General features: G+C 38.3%; 1 protein-coding gene across 4 annotated transcripts in view; it reads left to right on the forward strand.

Annotated features, from left to right (window-relative positions):
• Positions 1–22,234, forward strand: part of LOC149313198 (cGMP-dependent protein kinase 2-like) — a 72,634-nt gene that overhangs the window by 32,882 nt on the left and 17,518 nt on the right. For all 4 annotated transcript variants that reach the window (XM_089526253.1, XM_089526256.1, XM_089526255.1 and 1 more), the window contains 8 exons: positions 380–485; positions 2,793–2,856; positions 8,068–8,145; positions 10,876–10,970; positions 12,190–12,258; positions 15,630–15,728; positions 20,123–20,273; positions 20,930–21,066. In XM_089526253.1, the coding sequence (XP_089382379.1) occupies positions 380–485; positions 2,793–2,856; positions 8,068–8,145; positions 10,876–10,970; positions 12,190–12,258; positions 15,630–15,728; positions 20,123–20,273; positions 20,930–21,066 (799 nt within the window). The remainder of the gene's footprint in view (positions 1–379; positions 486–2,792; positions 2,857–8,067; positions 8,146–10,875; positions 10,971–12,189; positions 12,259–15,629; positions 15,729–20,122; positions 20,274–20,929; positions 21,067–22,234) is intronic.

Below are 22,234 nucleotides of genomic sequence, written 5' to 3' on the forward strand. Positions count from 1 at the left end.
GAGCTTTTCTCTGAAATGCTGTTGGCAATTCCATTTATTTAGTTAGTTACAGTATTTATAAGTTGCCTTCAAATGGAAATTGCCGAGAGTCATGAGTTGTTTTTTTTTAAAAAAAGCACCCAATGCAATGTAAAACCATGTAACAACATTAACAAGGTGGGAAACTGGAAGGGGTCATTTCAATGACAATTCCTGCTATAAAAAGATGATGCAAAACATCACACACAATGAGTGTGAACAGTGAACTTATTCTCGGGTAGATGAGGGGTATCATGTGTTGTCCTCGATGGACTTGTTTCAAGTGTGTATAGACAATATCTTGTATGCTATAAAGTGTCTGCCTTTCTTCCTTTTGTTTTTCTCCCTTTCTTTCCCAAAGCTGTCACCAGTGTGAAAACATGGGCCTTAGACAGAGAGGTTTTCCAAAATATAATGAGAAGAACAGCCCAAGCAAGACATGAGCAATACAGAAACTTCCTCAGAAGGTAAATGTAGCATTGCCTTTAAGCCATTTCTTAAGATGACCAGACAGTACTTAATTGCATTTACTAATGATTAGTTTAGGTCCAAGATGATCAGTGAACATTAAATCCAGATGATTTTAATTGGAACAGGCTGCCAAGCAAAATTTGTGTTCTCTAGGAAGTGAAATCTGAATGTTTTTATTTAGGTTCTTAATACAAACCATCTGTTGTTCTAGCAGATATCCATCTAATTAGTCACCAGTTTTGTGGGTGATGAATGTGCAAGTCTAAGTTGGTCATTCTTTGGCTTCATTGGCCAGTCTTTGACTTGAGTTTATTTTTAGTAAAAAAAGAAGTGGGATATACAAGTGACATAGGCATAGTTGTCTCTATCCAACATGATGTAAGTGGGCTTCTTAACTCACAAAAGGACAGTTCTGTCCTTCTATACATCCCATAATCCCTTAAACCTGTTCCTCCAACCCTCCAAAATGGATGAAGAAAATCACTTCTGGTAATAACACAGTGCATTGTTAAAGTAATAGTTGTGTGTCCAAACGGATATCCAGTCTTAGCTTTTGAACATCCAGTGGAGACAAGTGGCACATATAGTTTAATCACTGAACTACATGATTCCCACATCGGTTTTTTAATACCTTATTCAAGTTACAGCAAACCAAAATAATCCCATATATATATGGGATTAATCCCATATATATGCAGTTGTAGATGAGTTGTATTTTATCAAAATTGTTAGGATATTGATGTTTATCAATGTATTTGCAATGCTGTATTGACTTCCTCATTTTAAAAATATAATCAGTTTCAGCACAATCTGAATGTTAGGACTGTATGTAGCAGAGAATCCTCCACTCATGAATATTTTGAATAGAAGAATGGACACCTGGTAACAATTCTTTTTAATGTCCTGTAATAATGTCCATTCCATTGACAGGCAGACAGTGGGCAGATGGACAATTTTTATTTTACTAGTCTATGTCTTGAAAATAGTATAAGTTGAAAGCATTTTTGGAGAGTTAAAAAACAAACACCTTTGTCTTGTACTGCTACCGTCACTTGGAACTGCAGACCAACAGCATACAGAGGACTGTGCTTTGCCCACCCTTTTTTAGGATGCGGATTGGGAGACAGTTCACTTAAGTGCAGTTGTTAGAACTATACTGGTGCCCAAATCACAGAGAAAAATGTGCCAAAACAAAGATGCATATGAGGAGACAGGACTGCGAAGCACCTGAATTTCTTTTCCCTAGTCTTGATTCTTCTGTACCTTTTTGAATTCTTACTTCTACTTCACCAACACTTTGACTGATGCTTGAAAGCAAAGTTTACAGAGTTTGATTCAGAGACAAAGCTGTGTTAATCTGCAATATCAGTATGCAAAGGACCTTGTGGTATCTTTGAGACCAACAGTGCAAAAGAATTCAAAGACATAGCCATGTTAGTCTGGAAAATCAGTATACAAAAGGATTTTGTAGCACCTTTGTGACAAACTGAAAGAAGTTGGTAGCATGAGCATTTGTAGACTTCAGCCTGTTTCATAAATGTTATTTTCTGAATAGTGCTTAGTTTCTTTTAAAATATTATAATTATCATCCAATTAGTATAATTGTTTGAGAATTAAGTTATTACTAGTAGTGCAAAAGAAGTACAGTAACATTCAAAATCCACAAGACAGTGATTATAATTGTATCATATAATTATTAATGTACTTTGCTGTATAGCCAACATAGCTACCCCTGGATATTTTTTTCTGTGAATAAAAGAAGTTGTAGCATAAGCTTTTGTAGATTTTGTCTACTTCCAAAGATGCATGGAGTGAATTGTTAACCAAGAAGGACCTTTATAATCAGAATGTATGGATAGCTATAGAAATGCAAAACATGTGGGCATGGTGATGATGTGACAAGTTCACTTTTAACTATGGTTGTTGGGGAACAAAGGCAGGAGGAAAGATATTGCCTAAGGCCAGGGTAGGTGGATAACCATATGGCCAAGAGGTCATTCCATGCCTCTGTGGAAGTAGACTTAAGTCTACAAAAGCTCATGCTACAACTTCTTACTTACAGTTAGTCTCAAAGGTACTACAAGATCCCTTTGATAACTAGAGTTTTTGAGCTGCAACTGCCAGAACCCCCTGCTACCATGGAGGCAATGTCAAGGATAATTTCAGATTTGAGATGCATAGCATCCTTTAGGACTACACTGAGTAACAATAACTGCCCAAAACAACTAATTTTAACAATGAAAGCTGAAACTTTGTGTCCAAGATGAATTAAATGCACAGATTTGCTTTTCTTTATTTTGAAGTGTATCTTTGCTGAAGAATTTACCTGAAGATAAGCTGGCAAAGATTGTAGACTGCTTAGAAGTGGTAAGTACCTGGACTGCCAAAAAGATGTATTCACATCGAATTTCAAATTTTAAAGAACATTCTCATAGAACAAAGTTACACTTCAACATGCTTGTTACACATTTCAGTGTGTTCTGGTTAATCTCAGAGCCCCAGGTGTGCGTTACTTAACCAGGGTCATTTTGTCAAAGATAAAGTGTTATAGATTCACCTCCATGTTAAGTAAGTGCAAAATTTGGCAGAACAATTTAACAGTGCAATCTGGTATGTGCTTCAGTTGCCATATTTGCATTTATGATGACCTTGACCACGTCACAAGCCTTGCTAAACTTTACTATTTGAATCCCATTTGTTTATGATATTGGCTTTACCACCATCAATTTTTGGCAGCTGCCTCACTGCATGCACTGCTATGCCATTGCTCATGCTGTCTGTGTGGCTGCAGTTTAAGGCAAATTTCTTCGTTTTCCTGGAATCCAGGGGAATTACATGCCTGTAAAAGAATGTCATATCAGTTGAAAATTTAAGATGCTTGCCTAGCTTGATGTGTTAATTTCCTACATGTCTACAATGTCTAAGCACCATCTCCCAAAGGCACAAAGAGGCTATAGTGGACAATGCTGGGAACTTGTAAAGCCTGCCATAGTATAATAAGAAAAAGACAAAAAGAAATGAGACTGTCATCCTTCTCCTGTTTCCCTCTAATGAATACATTAGTGATCATGACTGTTTTTTTTTAAAGTAATGCATTGCTTTCAAAATAAATGTTAGCATTATCTGAATGCTGCTTAGTCTCTTTTAAAATATAATAATTATCTTCCATTAGTATAATTGTTTGAGAACTAAGTTATTGCTAATCGATGCTTCTCCTTTCTCTTTTTCCCTTGTCTATTTATTTAGTATAAATAGTATCCTGTACTATAAACAAAACAGATAATTTTAGATGAAGGCTGGAATGGAATCGTTCTGGGCATATTGGTTTATTATGCACACTGTTCTTATGTAAGCATATAACTTCATGGTTCAATAGAACAAATGGTCAGGAAAAGGAACCCCTTTAGCTTATTATGTCATCTGTCCTGAACAACATTTACTTGGAAATAAATATATAAACCAGTAGCATTTCTGCATAAGAATGATCCCAAGTAACTTGACAATGACAAGGTGTAATGACTGGGCCAACGGGTCTTTTGAGGACTTCTCTTAGACAACAAAGGGTTAAGCTGGGGGAAGGTGCATGCTGATGGGATTTACATCATAGCTGAGCTAAGGCCCAAGTGGCCAATCAGTTGAGTTTCAAGGATCTTCCAACAGAGGTTTTTAAAAGGCCTCTGAGACCATGTGGCCAGAGTCTTTCCCTTGGGTGGCCCATGTAGCCTTGTTTGGGAGCCCAGCTGTTGGGCCTGTGGCTTAAGGGATGTGGTTTGAGCTAGGATATGGGGGCCAGCTCCTCACATCCAAAACCCATCAAGGACTGCAGATCCCATCTCTGTGTGAGTAGCTTAGGAAATGTGTCAGCTAGAGCATTTAAGCTTTTGTTATTTTATCTTTTGGCTTACCTGAAATGAAATCTTTCTACTATGCATTCTGTACCTGCAAGGCAGGGATGATAACTTATTGCTCTATACTGTGCAGTTAGAATAAATACTTTCTTTAAAAGTATCTGCTGTCTCCGTACTCCTATACACATACCTTAGCTTGGTTGTTGCTTGCTTAGGTTAGCAAGGGAAGGAAAGTATAAATCCTTAGCAAGTCCCAATGTGTGATAAGGGGGATTCATTTTAGATTCACTGGCAGCATGACTAGAGGATCTCAGGGGGTATCATTCAGCTCAGCAGGGAGAGGGAACAGAGACCCAGGAGGCTAGGAGAATCAAGGATCCACTGTGGGTTAAGGGCCAAGAACAGGGTTGCTGTTTGGCTGCTTGGACCCCAGGGAACATCACACAAGGAAATGTAATTTGAGCCAGATTAAAAATACTTTGTTTGAAATTTGTGCCTAGTTCATTTCTCTCCCCCCCCCCATTTTTTTTATTTGCTAGCATGCAAATTCTTTGCATGAGTGACCTGAATTCCTTCCAACCTAGTCCTTTGCAACACACTCACCTTCCATTTGGCAGGGAAATCTAAAGAGACCTACTGCCCATCATCAAATTATGCAAATATACAATTTATTTCCTTCACTGAAAAAACTGTGTAGCACTGATTTTTTTTTGCAAAGCAGGTCTGAACATGTAAGCACTAACCCAAGGAATTGACTGGGGGCTGCAGTTTTTTAGGGGCACCAGAAACATAGGACACTGTGTTTTTAAGTCAGACCTGTGGTCTGTCTACTTCCATATTATCCACAGCCCAGAATATCTTGGCCTCATATCTGCCCACACGTTACCTGCCCCTCTGTTTCCATGCCAGATCAGTTGTCTGCACATCTTGCTGAGCTATCCAGCACATCTGCCACTATCATGGGTCGCTTGCTTCTGATGTCAAAATAAAGCAACCAGTGACAGTCACATGGATGGACACCTTGTTCTGACCTCAAAGTGAGTGACTGATGACAGTGGTGGATGTGCCAAGTAGCTCAGCAGGATCCTGTGCAGATGGTCACCCCAACATGGAAACAGAGGGCTCCATATCTTCCTAGAAGTTCCAAAGTAAGAGGTATGGGAAGGTGTTTTTTTTTAATTGAAGAGCAGTTTTGGTGCAGAAAGTGTTGGACATTGTAAACCACTTAGGGAGTGATTATGTGCACTGATAAGTGGCATAGAAATGTACCTGCTATTGCTATATTGCTATTGTCCAGACTGTTCACACAACAACCAAGGTTTGGGCCATGCATCGTCCTAATAGGATGCTGCATAGGAAAATATGCCCATGCAGAAATGGCCTAAAGCATGCTTCATGGATTGCTATGGTTCAACCAGCATGGCATAGTGATTTTAAGTGTTGGACTACAACTCTGGAGACCAGGATTTGATTCCCAACTCAGCCATGAAACCTACAAGGTGACCCATGCTCTGGGGAAGGCAATGGCAGACCTCTTTTTTTCTTTATTTATAAGTTTTATCATCCATAATACAACATATATAATCAAACTTTACTACAACCTTGGAATGTAGACACATGCATGTACTCTGTACTTTCCTCCCTTAAAACTATTATTTGTGATAGATCAATATCTATTAAAATATATTGATAGATCAATATATATTAAAATAAATGCAGATTTCATTGATTGATTGAATGAATTTGAGTCATCTACCAAGATTTCTATAATAAGTGATAGCCTTAGTTAAACATAGGCAACATACCTGGCTTCACCAAATCTTGTTTGTTTTAAGACTATAAAATTAAGAGGAATCTCAGGGAAATATAGTTTCTAATGTATAGTCACCCTCACTGGAATTTATCACTAAAGCACTTCTTTCACATTTATTCTTGTCTTGTTAACCTTCCTCACCTTTAGGATGCATCATTATGGCATTGTTAGAGCATGGAAATAACTGGATACAATTTTGTTATTTTGTAATTAATTCCCCCCACCCCACCCCCAGTCATGAAGGCATTGCAGCTTCTTCATGGGGATAACCTTGCCCCTTTTGCAGTGTTAATGGTAGGTTTTAGTGTTACTTTGATATTTATGGTGTGGCCTCACTAAGTGGCTTCAGGAGGAATATTACATAGTTCAAGCGCTGGCTTGTGTTGTGTTTCATGCTGCTGCATTCAGTGGGGCACAGAATCTTCTTCAGGTTTTGAGTCTGAACTTCATTGGAGTGATCTGAACCCTTTCTCCAGAATTGGTAGCTCCTATTCATGGATAGTTCCGTCTGAAACCTGGAGCATAGTCATCACCCCATTGACATGGAAGCCACCAGACATCACTACTTTAAGGCTCTATTTTAATTGTTGTTGTGATTAATTTTCATTGTCATCTTTGACATGTTAATCCTATGAATGAAAGACTTCCAAGTCATCCTATCATCAACAGCCCTGCTCAGGTCTTGCAGACCCAGGGCCTTCCTTGATTGAATCTCTCCATTTGGAATGGGGTCTTCCTCTTCTCCTATTGCTTTTACCAAGCATTACTGTATTTTCTGTGAGGATAGGTACAGTTCAGAAATATAGCTGTATTAGTCTGAAGCATCAATCTGCAAAGGGATAACCTTTCTAGTGAATCATGTGTTGTCAATATATATCCAAACTATGGCAGTCTCACTTTAGTGATTTTGGCTTATAGGAATACTTCAGGCTTTCTCTGAAGATGCCAGCCACAGATGCAGGCAAAACTTCAGGAATAAACTCTTCTAGAACATGGCCACATAGCCTGAAAAATCCACAAAAAAGTATGGATGTCGACCATGAAAGCCTTCGACTTCACTTCAGGCTTAATTAGCATTTGGACACATTTATTTGTATTTTTGTTGCTCTTGGGAAAAAATGTCAAGAGTTATTTTATAAAAAAACTTCACCTGTGATGGTAGAATTCAGAAACATAGCTGTGTTAATCTGGAATATCAGAATGCAAGGGGATTTCTTTAATCATTTTTGAGATTAATTGTGAGAAAGAAGCTCTAGTACAAACTTTCGCAGACTTGGTCTGCTTCTTCAGATGCCATGCATCTGAAGAAGTAGTTCAACTCTACAAAAACCTATGCTTCAAATTCTTTTGCACAATTAGTCTGAAAGGTGCTACAAGATCCCTTTGTGAACTTTCATCTGTGGTGGTAACTACTTAACTTTGAGGGGTTTGGAATTACAATAATAACAAGTTACCTTCTCTAAACAACACCAAGTGGTGGGCAACAGATAGAATAACAGGACTGTGAAACAGTAGAAATGCAGGCAACAATGTGGAATGCTTAGCTCATGCTGTCCCTTCTTCCAGTATCACTTTCAGCTCTGGCTTTTTAGAATTTGCATTATTCTTCTTGCTCAAAGGTACTTTGTGATCCTGATGCAGAAAATCTGTAAGCATAGTAGCAATTATGTAACACTGAAAAAATTAATTCCTACTTGAAGGTATATATTTCAATACACCTGCATTTAAATAGATTGATCACCTTGTAATCTACCTCTGGACTGCAGGTTTGTTGTGAATTTGAATAACTGTCTGCTTTAAAACCAACATGCTTGACAATGTGTTATAAAAGGCTGGTGGCTTTACTTGAGGGCCTTGAAAAGACTGAAATAGCTTGCTACATTCTTTTATAATCTTGCATATCTTTCTTCCCCATAGGAATACTATGACAAAGGTGATTATGTTATTCGTGAAGGAGAAGAAGGAAACACATTCTTTGTTATAGCCAAAGGGAAGGTAAGAAACTAGGAAAGAGGAATGCCTATGTTTGCTAAAGAAATATGCATGAAGCTGTGTTTTACATTGGAACCTGGAATCACTATATGGTATATACAGTAATACAGTCATGGTAAGCTAGGTCCATCCACAGATGCGCCAATCTATGGATGGCAAGCCCACAGATAGACAGGGCTGACTTATTTTATTCATTTTTATCCCACTTTTCTCCCGATAATGGGACTCAAGGAACCTAACTATGTATTTAAAACAATACAAATTAAAACAATACAAACATATCAATAAAAGCATAAACATAAGATGTAAAAACAGTTCAATAATTTCTGAAGTTAAAAGTACTGAACATAAAAAATATTAAAAATGCACAACATTAAAGGTTTATGAAAGCCTGGTGGCACAGGAATGTTTTGACCACCATTGGAAGATGAGCAAGGATGGGGCCATCTAGGCCTCTTTAGGGAGGGAGCTCTAAAGTCTGGGAACAGCCACCAAGAAGGCCCTCTCCCTTGTTCCCACAAAATGAACCTGGAAAGGTGATGGAACAGAGAGAAGGGCCTCTTCAGAAAATCTTAGAACTCTATTGGGCTCATAAAGGGAGATACAGTCCTACATTCACCATCTGTGGTCCACTGTTTAAAGGGAATAAGACAACATCTCATCTTTGTGCCTATGCCTTTAAGCATACCTGGAATAACTCTCTGGATCCTAGCCGCAGTCTTAAAAACAGCCTCATTTTTAAAAAACACACCAGAAAGAAATACTTCCTCTTTTTAATGCAGAAGGTGAAGAGACTTAATCAAAAACCATTTATGTGTTAACTACTGGAGAACAAACAAATCAGCAATCATGCAGGAATAGAGACAGATGGTGTATTACCAGTTGGCAAGCTCCAGAAATAAACACTTCTGCAGCCTCCTTACAGAAGGCAAGAAAATCTGCATTGGCAGTAATCAGTCCTGTTGGGTGCTGCTCAAGCAATTTACCTTCTGAATCTGGGAGTTTTCACACACACCCAGAAAATAAATTCAGCTTTTGAAAGCCATTTTGTCAAAGAGGAGAGAGGGAATTCCTAATCATGCTTCAATCAGATAGTGATTTAATACATAGCATTAACTCAGACATTAGTCCAAAGCATCAGATTCTATTGGACCTTAGACATTAAGCAGGGTAAACCCTGGTTAGTACTTGGTTTGGAGACCACCAAAGAATACTTGGAGCTGTAGGCTATATTTCAGATGAAGGCAATGGCAAACCTCCTCTGGATTTCTTGCCTAAGAAAACCTTGTGAAATTCAACTTTTTGATTAATTCAGCAGGTGACTTGAAGGCACATACACACATAGAGAAGACACAGTGCAGTCAATGGTATTTAAGGCCTGGTACAGATGGGCATTTTGCGGCGTCCTCCCAGTGAACTAGGGCTAGATGAGTCTGGGCATTTAGATGCCCAGCAGCCCTAGTCTGCGAAGATGCCGCCATCATGGCTTGCCACCCTCCACATGGACAGTGCCATGATGTGCGAGAATCGCACAGTGCCCAAATAGTACTGGCAGGAAGGGACGTCATGGTGGCACCCTTTCCCGTTTCCGGCACCACAAAAAAGAAGCCACTCTAAGCAGCTTCTTTTTGGCAGCATATCATTTCCATGCCATTTGGTAATGATGCAGGGCAAACAGGGGCGGCACGGAGCCACCCGTCTGTCGAGCCCCATAGTTACCTATAAGTCTCCTTCATTTCAGTGGGTCTGACTAATATTGCATTTAGGTCAGAAGAATAACTCTTTTACATAAGACCAAAATCCATCAAGACCTTCATCACCTCCCCGAAGTAGACTCCAAGAAACTCTGAGGCAGGGCATGAGTGCAGTATCCTTCCTGTTTTGTTTGACTAATAGTTGAGGCATGGTACCACTGAACATGAAAGTATCATATAGCTATCATAACCAAGAACATAAGAACTGCCTGCTAGTTCAGATCAAGGATTCATCTCTTCCAGTACTCTGCTCCTACCCATGGAATTTTGGAAATTGTAGTTTATTGTGGCAAAAGAGGTATCTGAAAGCTCAATGTCTTAAAAAACTACAATTCCCCGAATTCCATAGTATTAAGCCATGGCAGTTAAAAGTGGTGTCAACCTGGATTATTTCTGTGGTGTGGATGCAGCCTTAGCCTGTTTTGCATTCTTGCCCTTGTAAAAACCATATGACATATGTAATTATTCATCAGTCACTTTGCAAAGTGCTCTTCACCAGCAAGGATATTTGGAAGGCATTATGCTTCTTGCATTGAAAACCCCTGATCTTATCACCAAAGAGAATGAATATTCACACACACACACACTTTTCATGCATATTCATTTTTGTCAGTTGAAATGAATGAGTATTGGGGCCTATCAACCTGGAATGGTTTGATGGATCACGCTAACTGTCTCTGAGGCTGCACATTTCCATGCAAATTCAAATGCTCCCTTCCAGCATATTAAAATGCTGGCCTGGTTTCAAGAGACAGAAAGCAAACTAAGTGTCATTTTTGTTGTTTTGTTTTACGGTTTTGATTTGCCTTGATTTAACCCCACTGGGTTTTTAATAATCTATTGTTTGTTGCCTCTTGTTTACACTACTCTGTTCCTCCTTTGAAGAAGGATGAATAATGCATGATGACAGACCAAAGGAAATAAGTAGGTTTCACTGTATTTGTATTAGACAAGTGACCTATAGCCCTCTGTTTCCTAGGTTAAGGTTACCCAGACCACAGATGGACAGAACCAGCCTCATTTGATTAAAACATTGCAAAAAGGAGATTACTTTGGGGAAAGAGCCCTGATCAGGTAAATTCAAAATTACATTTGGCTCACAAACATCCACTTTTTGTTTCCAATGTATATGTCACTTTAAAAGATAGCTACCCATTCATGAAGGGAAGAATGGAAGGGGAGACAAATTGTATGATGGGAAGATGGGATATGTGAAAGCAGAAAGGAAAAGAAGGTAAAGAGTGTAGGTTGTAGGTGACTGTGAATATATGCTCATAAGAGATGGTCATAAGACAGTCTTTAAGATGTTATTAGTGTTGTTATATTATTAATACTACAATTATTGCTATTCTTTATTCCATATAAATAGGTTATGAGATATAGGTGTGTTAGGCGATATAGGTACGTTTTTGTTGATGTATGTATGTTTATGTACATATGGTTTGTATGTGTTTTTATTATTGAAATTGTTTTATTTTGAATAAGGATTATTTTTAGAAAAGAGATAGATATCCCTTCTACCACTTCTTCACTCACAGTGGAGATTATCACACATGAAAAAAGACAGGAGCGAACCAGATCGCTCCCATCCTTACTGTGTGATCACACAAAGATTATCAGACCACGTCACACTTATCCCATCATTATCCCATCAATGAAATGGAATCGTCCCCTCACTTTTCATTAATGGAAGCTCATGGCTTGATTCATGAACAGCCATGGAAGCCCACTGGGTGACCTTTTGCAAGTCACACACTCTCTGCCCCAGAAAAAACCCATAATGGGTTCCCTTATAGGGTCACCATAAGTTGGAAATGACTTGAAGGTACACATCAACAACGTATTAGAATCCCATTGGGGAGTTACGTTTTCATAAGTGGACTTGTACCTACAGGACAGTTCAGAAATGTTTGTATCCAGCATTTTAGTGTGCAGCGGAGCTAGCAGAGCTGTGTAACATTCACTGTGATACAGGATTCCAGCCCTAGTTTTATGCATAAAGGTTTAGATGTTTAGCTTAATGCCTAATAACAGTCCCCTTATGTTTAAAAGATCAAGTCCCTAGGTTATAGGATTGTACCCTTGGGAAATGGGACCTATTAATGGACATGTATGGGACTGCACTGTTATCTCATTGGTTTTGTTGGGTTCAGATGTATATGTGTGTGTGTATGTGTTCACTAATCTTAAATTAGTTGCATATAAATTAACACTAGCTATGTAACATCTTAATATTTCTACTTATGCCAGAGAAATGTTGTCAATGTAATATTCTGGTCTTTTCTTGTTACAGTGATGATGTTCGATCTGCTAATATAATTGCAGATGAAAATGACGTGGAGTGTCTTGTTATTGACAGAGAGTAAGTAGCACCTTCATATTTTGCTGCCTTCTTTCCCACAGTTATTCAAAAACTTTCACTCTATATATCAGCAACAGTATAGCTGATATATAACAAGAGCCCTGGTGGTGCAGTGGTTAAATGTCTGTACTGCAGTCACTCACTCACAAACCATAAGGTTGCAAGTTCAATACCAGCTAAAGGGCTCAAGCTCGACTCAGGCTTGTATCCTTCTGAGGTTGCTAAAATGAGTACCAAGATTGTTGGGGGCAATTAGCTTACACCTTGTAAACCACTTAGGGAATGTGTAAGTGCATTGATAAGCGGTATAGAAATGTACCTGCTATTGCTATTTTCCTTTTACTTGATGATACTCCTTTTATAACCTGAATGCTCATAGCATATTCATGTCCATATGTACTTTTATGAGTTTTTTGTAGTCATCTTTTGGCAGTGACCATTGTGGAACTAAAGTTGCAGGGAAGAGTCCAATATGCTTTGAGATTATAAACCAGCATAGGTTTGAAAAAATATGTTTCTGTGGCTGACTGGAAAATATCACATATAGTTCAGGGGGAAAAGTGTTCTGTGAATCTACCTTAATAGATTCATTATCTATTATAATGAAAATTAAAGAGAAAGGAAAATTATGTCCGTAATGTTTTTGTACCAGAAACTGTTATTGAATCTAGTAGGAATATAGTAGTTTCTTCTACTCTGAACTTCAGATTTAGACACTAAATTATGTGGTGTATAATACTATTATTATGTATATGATAGTATAAAGAAGTGAAAAAGATCTATAATTCCTGGTGAATTGATATAGCTGAACTTAGCCTGGAATGAAGTCAAGGAGGATTCTGGTGTGACACCTGCATTCCATTAATAGGGGTAACAAATGTAAGGCTGCAGACAGTAAACCTTTGGTGCAACAATCCTTATCATTTGTTACCATGTTAATGGAGTGATTAGAGAATGCATACAGCATAAAACACAAGGTACCACTCTTTTAGCCTGGCCTGAAGGTGTTTTAATCCATATGGACACAACTAGCGATACAGTGCTGAGCAAATCAAAGCCCTCTGTTTTAAATATGATAGCAAGACAAACCATCAACATATATACTAACTGCCATCTCAGTTGAAATAGCTAACACAGCACCACCTGTGCACTAGGAAGTGGTATCAGCAGGGAGACCCTTAGATTTTCAGAAGTACCTCCTGAGGGAATAAAACCCTAAGGGGTGGAAAAGGAAAAGGAGCCCAATGACGAGTGACTTGGCTGCAGAATACTGGCTGATGCTTTAATGGAAAAAACCCAAAACCAGGCCAAGAGAAGCAGGAAAGAAATGGGATTGCTAGTGAAATTCCACACTGCAAGATTTTATTGCGGGTCCCACATTAATTTTTCCATGTTAAGGAAGAGCTGCAGTTTTTGCCTGGAGCAGCAAAACACAAAGTATAGTCATATGGTTTGATTGTGTATTCCTGCATGGCAGGGGCTTTGACTGGATGGTCCATGTGGTCTCTTCCAACTCTGATTCTATGATTCTGTGGTAGAAATTAGCTATCGTGTGACTGCATGGAGAGAGAGAAAGCAAATCCCGGCTTTTCCCCCACTTACTAATGCATATAAAAGCTCAAAATATATTTACACTATCATTTATTAAGTGCATAATAGTGCAAGGCCTTTTAAATGATGTAAATGTAAAAATTAATATTTTTTTGCCAGAATACGACACTGAGAACACAGTGTACAAATTCTGTAAACTGACTGAGTGCAGATAACAAAATCCGTATCATTTAAAAGTGCCATATTAGTGAAGTGCTCTAAAGTGAAGCCCCTTAAAGCAAGGTACACCTACATTAGGATACCTGGATGATTCTGTAAGAAAAGAACATCAGGTATCTCACATGGAATCTGTTAACAGCATCAAAGATTTGAATTGCCTTTAAGTGACACATGTTAGATGTTCAGAAAGTTAAAGAATGTCTTTAGAAAATGTGTCTTTCCACTGAAAAGGTGAACATAACTAAAATGCTCCAGATAAAAGCAGGAAGAAGCAAAGGGGGATTTTAAAAAAAAAAAGAAAGAAAAACTTGCTTGTTAGTTTCAGAAAGTACAATACAAGAGTCATCTCCAGTTTCACCTTTGGATGAATATATTCTTTAAATATGTGGCGATGTGCTGACCCAGTAAGAATCTAATGGAAATTAATTGCTTTGTTGCTGGCAAAAGCTTTCTCCTTCAGATTTATGGAACAGAAAGGAAATGTATAGTGATGTTGTTTATGGTCCAGTGTGCACAAAGTATGTTAACAGGGTGTGAATAAATAATGTGTGAATGTAAAATAACAGACTTTTCTTCCTGGATCGAAGTCCATTTAATTCAACAATCTAACAGGGCTACATGCCTCAAAGGTTGGATGCCTTAAAAATAAAGTGTAAAGATTGAGATTCAGGGGCTAAAGAACTGGAGAAGTACTTAAATGCATGATCCTGTCTAGAACAAGTGTATACAAATCTGTCATGTGCAAAGGTGTATACAGCCTCCCAGCCTTGTATATGGAATGCCTTTGTCCAAGGATGCCATCCCTGTGGCTTTTTCCGTGCCCAGCTAAGACTTTCAAAAAGAAAGAAAGCAAGAAAGAAAGCCCAAGTTGATCTTGCATTTCAACAATTTTCATTACTGACTTTAGTTTTTAGATACAGGCTGAGTCTCCCTTATCTCAAATGCTGGTGCCTCACAAAACTACAAATCCCAGGATTTTGTAGGATGAAACCATGACAGTTAAACTGGTGTCAAATTACATTATTTTTACAGTGTAGATGCACCCTAGGTAATTTATAATTTAACCATTTTAATATGAAAATAAAACCACAAAACAAGGTTAGGCATAAAAGAAATACACTTGTCCCTCCACATTCACTCGCCTTAGGGGCACAGGACTACTGTGAATGTGGAAAAACTGCAAATAACCAAAACACTATGTTTTTACCTGAGAGATCACCTCTCTAGGAATCTCTAGGTCCTCCAGTGCAACTCTGTGGTCAACATCTGCCGGACATTGACCATAGAATTGCACTGGAGGAGCTACAAATGCCTAGTGGAGTACTCTCTCGGAATCTCTAGGGTCCTTCAGTTCAACTTTTGCTTAAAGTTGACCATAGAATTGTGCTGGAGGACCTAGATATTCCTAGAGAGAGCATATTAATAAAATCTGTGAATAATCAAATCCACAAAAGTCAAAGCCACAAAGTAGAGGGATGAATGTACTATATTTTATAGGATCTTCAACTGGAAAAAATAACTTAATAAAAATACGATATAGTGTATAGAAATTGAATACTTCAGTAATTTACTACATAACTTCATTCTAATTGTGTCTGCAGAACCTTCAACCAAACTGTTGGGACTTTTGATGAACTCCAGGCTTACCTTGTGGGCTACGTGGCTACTTTAGCTCGAGATGATGAAAAAAGGAATGCACAGTAAGTCTAGCTGATGCTCAAAGTTCATGGAAGGCAACCTTTCACAAGCAATATTTTGTAGCCACATTCATGCCCTGTAAAACAAGCTACAGCTAACACAACCCCTGCCAAGTTTTACAATATGTTGCTGTTGCTGTTGTTGGTGGTTGTTGTTGTGTGACTTCAAGTCATTTCTGACTTATGGTGACCCCGAGTGAAATCTCCTTGGAATCCAAGATGATCAAATTGAGGCTGTCATATTTTGGCCACATAATGGGAAGGCATGGATCACTAGAAAAGACAATAATGTTAGGAAAGGTGGAAGGTAGTAGAAAGAGAGGAAGACCTCACGCCATGTGGATGGACTCAGTTAGGGAGGTCATGGGCTTGAATTTGCAGAAAATAAGCAGAACAGTGGAGGATGTAGCTAATATCATAACATATATCTATATCCATATCTTATATGTAAATAATATATAAGAGCAACTGAGATTATAATACCGAGATCTTGTTTAATGGGCATATGCTGTTGCCATTTGCATTTAGCTGTTTTCCAGTAGAGCTGCTCAGAAATGACATATTCCACTTCAGTGATATTTTAATATTTCAGCTGCGTTCCTGTAATATATGTCAGCACTGTAAGAATCACAAGGCATTTTTTTTTTTACTTCCAACATATTGGTTGAAAACCAGAGACTTCCCCTCCGCTCATGTTTTAGAGCTTCCAGGTCCTTTCTTTGCATGAGTGCTTCTGCATTGCATTTTCCACACAAAATAACAGGAAATTCTTAAGCAAAAAGGTTTCTCATAGGAAACTAACCACATGCAAACTTAAACCTGGTTGGATGCAGTTTTGGGGTTATATCCCTTTGAGGATTTTTGGTGTTGTGTGCCTTCCGGTCTTTTCTGATTTATGACAACCTTAAGACAAACCTGTCATGTTTTTCTTGGAAGATTTGTTCAGAGGTTTTTTTTTTTTCTTTACCTTCCTCTGGGGACTGAGAGGATGTGACTTGCCCAAGGTCACCAAGTGGGTTTCCATGGCTGAGAGGGGATTCAAACCTTAATCTCTAGTGTCGTAATCCAACACTCAAATCTTTACACCACACTGGTTCTCTGTATTAGTATAATTGGGGACTTTGCTAGTATAACTCCTTTTTCCAGTGTTGCATAAAGAGATATCCAGTACCTCATTACACAAAGTATTTGCCTGCCTTAATGGCTGGCAAATCTAACCATGGTTCCATACCTTCACCCAAATGCCCACTGATTGGCCTTTGCCCATTTAGACCTTCAGCAAATGCTGAAGGATCTCTGCTTTTGTTTTCCCTAACCTTTATTCAAAACAATTTAGGATGGCTCAATTTGGATTTATAGTACAGTATCGCTATGCATGCAGTCCCACTGTAAACATATGATGCCATCTTTTATACTATGGTTTTAATTTCTTAGAAAATGATGTTATATTGTGCCCAAACAGACATGCCAAAATAAAGCTGCTTCGGGTCACTTTAGAGGTATGCTGTTTAAATGGACTGGAGCATGGCTTTAGCACGGCTTTCGGCCTCTTAGGACACATGCAGCATTTAAACAGCATACCTCCAAAGTGACCCAAAGCAGCTTTATTTTGGCCTGTCTGTTCAGGCCCATAATTCTTGAGCTTTTAAAAAACATATGGTAACTTATGGTGGCCCTATGGTAGAGTTCTTTTGGTAAGATTTAATCAGAGGAGTTTTACCATTGCCTTCTTCTGAGGCTAAGAGAGTGTGACTTGCCCAAGGTCACCCAATCCATGGCCGAGCATAGATTTGAACCCTGTTCTCCCTGAGTTCTAATGCAGTACACCACAATGACTCCTATGTAGAGATCTTGTTGCCTATTGTATGCTACCTCGAGAAAACGTTTATTCTGAAGGGCAGCAGTAAGTCTAATGAGCCATAAGCAGAAGAGTCATTAAAATAATTATTAAAAAATAAATGCAAGGCTAAGAGGTTGCTTTCAAATTAGTTCTTGTGCAGGGTTTTTTGCAAGGGAAGGAACTACTGCTCAGAGCAAGAGGTATACAGGCACAGTAATAGCAAATGATACTATATGTTATGAGACTCATTTTTTCTCATAATGCTTTCCGTTTTAATAGTGGATTACAGCAGTATAGAAGAAGAATCAATACAGTAATTGAAGATATTGCAGTTGTCATTCAGATGGCCATTTTTATTTTATTTTATTGACCCTCAGTTCATTCCTATAAACAAGCTTAGAAAAATTACATTTTTGGAACTACAACTCTCCAAAGCAACTCCCATGCTGATTGTAGGATTCTGCAAATCAACAAAGTATCTTTTCAAAGCTTTGCTATAAAGGTACCAAATGCCTTTAAGAGATATTATAAAACCAGATGACTGTTCATTGGACAAATTACCTTTTCTGATCGGAGGTACCCAAAAAGATAGAATGCAATCAATATTTAATATCTCATAAAATGTTTCTATTGGAAAGGTGCTTTAAATAGAACTGTAGGAAGCAAATGAAGCTCATCTGCACATAGTTTTGATATCTGATATAGAGGGAAGCCTGCTAACCTTGGAAAATTCTGTAGTCTTATTTCAGTCATATTTTCCTTAAATTTAAATTTTAAAATTCATTTTAAATCCATTTTCCTATTTTATTATTTTTCCTGTTGAAAGATAATCAGTTTTATGCACACATGTAAGTCTGCTTTCCTTTCAGTTTAATAGACTTTTGTATAGAGGGACATACATGGAGAGAGATACTTCCCATTGCTCTGAATGGAGACCTTCCTTGTCAATTGAAGGAACTCTGTGTCATCAGATCCTATCCCTCTCTCTCTCCACCATGCTCAATTGCATCAAATGATATTTTCTTCCAAGGGAAGCAAGGTTTTATTAAGGGCTTCAGTAATGCCATAGGGGCCATGAGTAACTTATACCCTCCCCAAAGAGTACCTTGACACAAGACAATGGCCAGTGCTGGCTCTCATCTATGAGTTCCTATATAAACCCATCCAAGCTTTTGGATGTATGGAGAGTGCACTTTTCTTGATTCCATCAGCCTCACATGAAGGTTTAATGGGAACATGGGAGAGGGCCTTCTTCATGGCTGCTTCCAGATTCTGGAACTGTCTTCCCAAGGATGCTATACTGGCTTGGTGAGTGTATCTTGGGAATTGGCAAAATATGCCTGACAGAGAATTAACAGCAGTAGGTGGATGTTAATATTTGCTATCCTGTAGCTTTTCTGGATGCAGGCTCAGATGATAAATTATTATTTTGATTAGAATGCTATCATGATTAGAGAAGAAGCATTTTATTGAAGTAAATTAAGACACTTGAATTATTTCTTAATTTTCCAGATCACAACAAGCTTCTTGCTGGATTTAGTGTCTTAAGCCTCTCTCTCTGTGTATGTGCCTTCAAGTCACCTTGCAACTTATGGTTACCTCATGAATTTCATAGGGTTTTCTTAGGCAAGGAATACTCAAGAGGTGGTTTTGCTAGTTCCTTCCTCTGAAATAAAGACTTCACCACCTGGCATTCTTTTGCAGTCTTCTATCCAAGTACTAAGCAGGGCTGACCCTACTTAGCTTCCAATATCAGGTGGGATCTAGTGCCTCCATGGAGGAAGCTAAACCTGCTAAATTTTGTTGAAAGGTTTTGTTTTTAAGTGTCTCTTCTTCAGTTTACTTAATTTCAATTTGTTCCCCAGGGCAAACAGAAGAAGAAGTGTAAATACCAAGGATATGGTTTACTATATGATATATATAGTAAATCAATGATATGTATAGTATATGTGATAAATATAATGTATGTAAATACCAAAGATATAGCTCAGATTCAAAGAATCCTGAGTGGAATGAGAAAATGTAGTGCTACTTTGAGAACTTCAGTAAGGAAAGGGTTGCATCTCAGTACTACAACACATGTTTTGCGTGCAGGTGATCCCATGTTCAGTCTCCAGGAAAGGCTGAAAGGAAGGTGTATTTGAAATTCTGGAAATACAGATGAATACTGAATGAGATGGACCAATAGTCTGATTTTGTATAAGACATCTTTCCATGTTCCAGTGATGAAAAAGAATGATATAGCTGCAGTATATAGATTTCAGTAAGTCATAAGAAAACGCAGTGAAAAGCCTCAGCCAGTGTTTCACACAAACAGAAGAATGTCTCTAGTCTCCAGTTTACATTTCACTTGCAATGTTCTGCTGCTAGTCTCTGAACTCAGCCAGTCTCTGAACACAACAGATGTTCAACTAAGAGGAAGAACCAAGCCAACATGAATGAAATGCTTTTTGAAAAGCTATTGGACCACTATTGTACTTGTCTGTAGCAAGGCAAATGATAGTAAATGATAAAGTGATACTGAACTTAAGAGGATATTTTATTTCTTTTAATGCAGAGTTTCTTCCTTGGAGCGACTACCCAGCGATGTCTCTTTGGAGATGATACAGCTGAAAGAAAAAGTAACCCAGTTTCCTACCTCTTGCCCATTTCAGAACCTGGAAATTGTTGCTACTCTGGGTGTTGGTGGATTTGGAAGAGTTGAGCTTGTAAGGATTTGCTTTTTAAATGTTTTACTTCTAAGCCCAATGTTTTGACATAGTTATTCAACCATATTTTTAAAATAAATTCTAAAGCTTCCAGAATTCTATCTTTTAACTTTATACTTTAATATATGAATCTCATAAGAATGCCTCAAAACCTCCAAGACTCAAGGGTTTTAGTGTCTATTGTTTCAGTGTGTTTAGGGAGAAGATTTCTCAAAAGAAATAATCTATACTTCATTTGTTCTCAGTCTTTGGTCCTCCATCTGTTTAAGAATTCATTTCCCAGAATTCCTGACAATTGGCTGCACTTCATGGGGCTTCTGGGACTTGAAGTCCAAAATATTTGAAGGACTAAAGGTAAGAATCACAGTATAGAACATGTAGTATACACAGGCTAGGATCCCGTGAAGTCAATGTTTATTGAATTAAATCCTTGCTTTCCATGACGGTTTAGATGTGTGTGCTTAATATTCTAGGAATGGCTAGTCCTATATTCCTGAGAAAATTTTCTTATTTATACAGGCCCCCCTTATGATGCAAACATATTTTTTTCCTGTTTATAGTTAATGAATTTGGTGAAGGTCAAAGTGGGAAGGACTTTATTTTTGTGAAACACTTTAGATAATTTTTCTTTTCTTTTTTCTTTTTGGTGAGTACAGGTGAAACTTAAGAATGAAAACATAGCATTTGCCATGAAGTGTATTAAGAAGAAACATATAGTGGATACCAAACAACAGGAACACATTCACTCTGAAAAGAAAATTCTAGAAGAAGCTTGTTCTCCATTCATTGTGAAGTAAATTGTTTTATATTTTCTATTTTGTTCTAATGACTGTTAATAGAAAATGACACCACCATTTGTTTATCTGGTTTCTAGTTTATGCCACAAACTGAGGTGTGTTACATACCGCCGGATTGCGGCGGTCTCCCGCTGCCGCCGCTTGCAGCATCCAGGAGCCGCAGCGACCAAACCACGCAGCTCCCGGACGCTCTGAGGAAGGAGCGCGGAAATCACACTCCTTCCTGGACCCTGGAAAAGACGTCATGAGGCGCTAGTCATGCACTCGCGGCGTCACTTCCGGGGCGCGATGTGCGGATGCACAGCGTCCACTACGTCAATATGGCGGTGGCCGTATGGAAAGGCCGCCGCCATTTGTTACAGACTCTGTCCGTAATAGGAGTAGGGGCGTCTGGAAGAGATGCCCCTTTTTCAAAATGAGACGTCCTAAGGACGTCCCTTATGGCAGTCTGTAACCCGCCTGAGATTTCCATTTCTATGTGCAACTCAGTGATGATCCCTTAACACAGAGGTACATTAAGGAGTAAAAATGGAGTGCCATTCAAGATACAAATTTTATGAATAAATATAAATTTTATAAATAAATAAAGGAGCGAAGAAGGAAGGGAGGGAGGAAGGAAGGAATTTGCATTCCTCATTGTGAGAGTATTCCAACAACATCAGAGAATTATACCTCCATTGTGATTCTTTCCCCAGTTACCAACTTAAATGCCCCCTCATAGCCACACAACACTTTCGCATAATAATAATAATAATAATAATAATAATAATAATTTATATTCCGCTTAATCACTTGGAATCCAAGCGGATTACAACAATATGACCAGCTTCTCTTGTGAGCTTTTTGTCAAGATCTACAAATATTGGGATATACACTTTGTGAGATTTTTAAAGGCATGTTTAGCATATGGATCTTATGTTGAACTTCTTCCCCAAAGGACATAATTAGAGGAATAGCTTTGCATTTTAACTGGAACACTGGATTCCTACCAGATGCAAAGGAATAGTGCTGTTGTGATGGTGAAGTAACTAAAACAGGGATGGGAATTCTATATTCCAGCAGATATTCTTAGACTGCAAGGCCTAGCAGCCCAACCCTACATGATCAATGGTGATGAATCCTGAGAGTTGCAGACCAAAAACATCTGGATGTATTGATTCCTAC

The sequence above is a fragment of the Sceloporus occidentalis genome, unplaced genomic scaffold (assembly GCF_023333645.1).
Source record: "Sceloporus occidentalis isolate IW3139 unplaced genomic scaffold, rSceOcc1.0.p SCAF_5, whole genome shotgun sequence".
Lineage (NCBI taxonomy): Eukaryota > Metazoa > Chordata > Lepidosauria > Squamata > Phrynosomatidae > Sceloporus > Sceloporus occidentalis.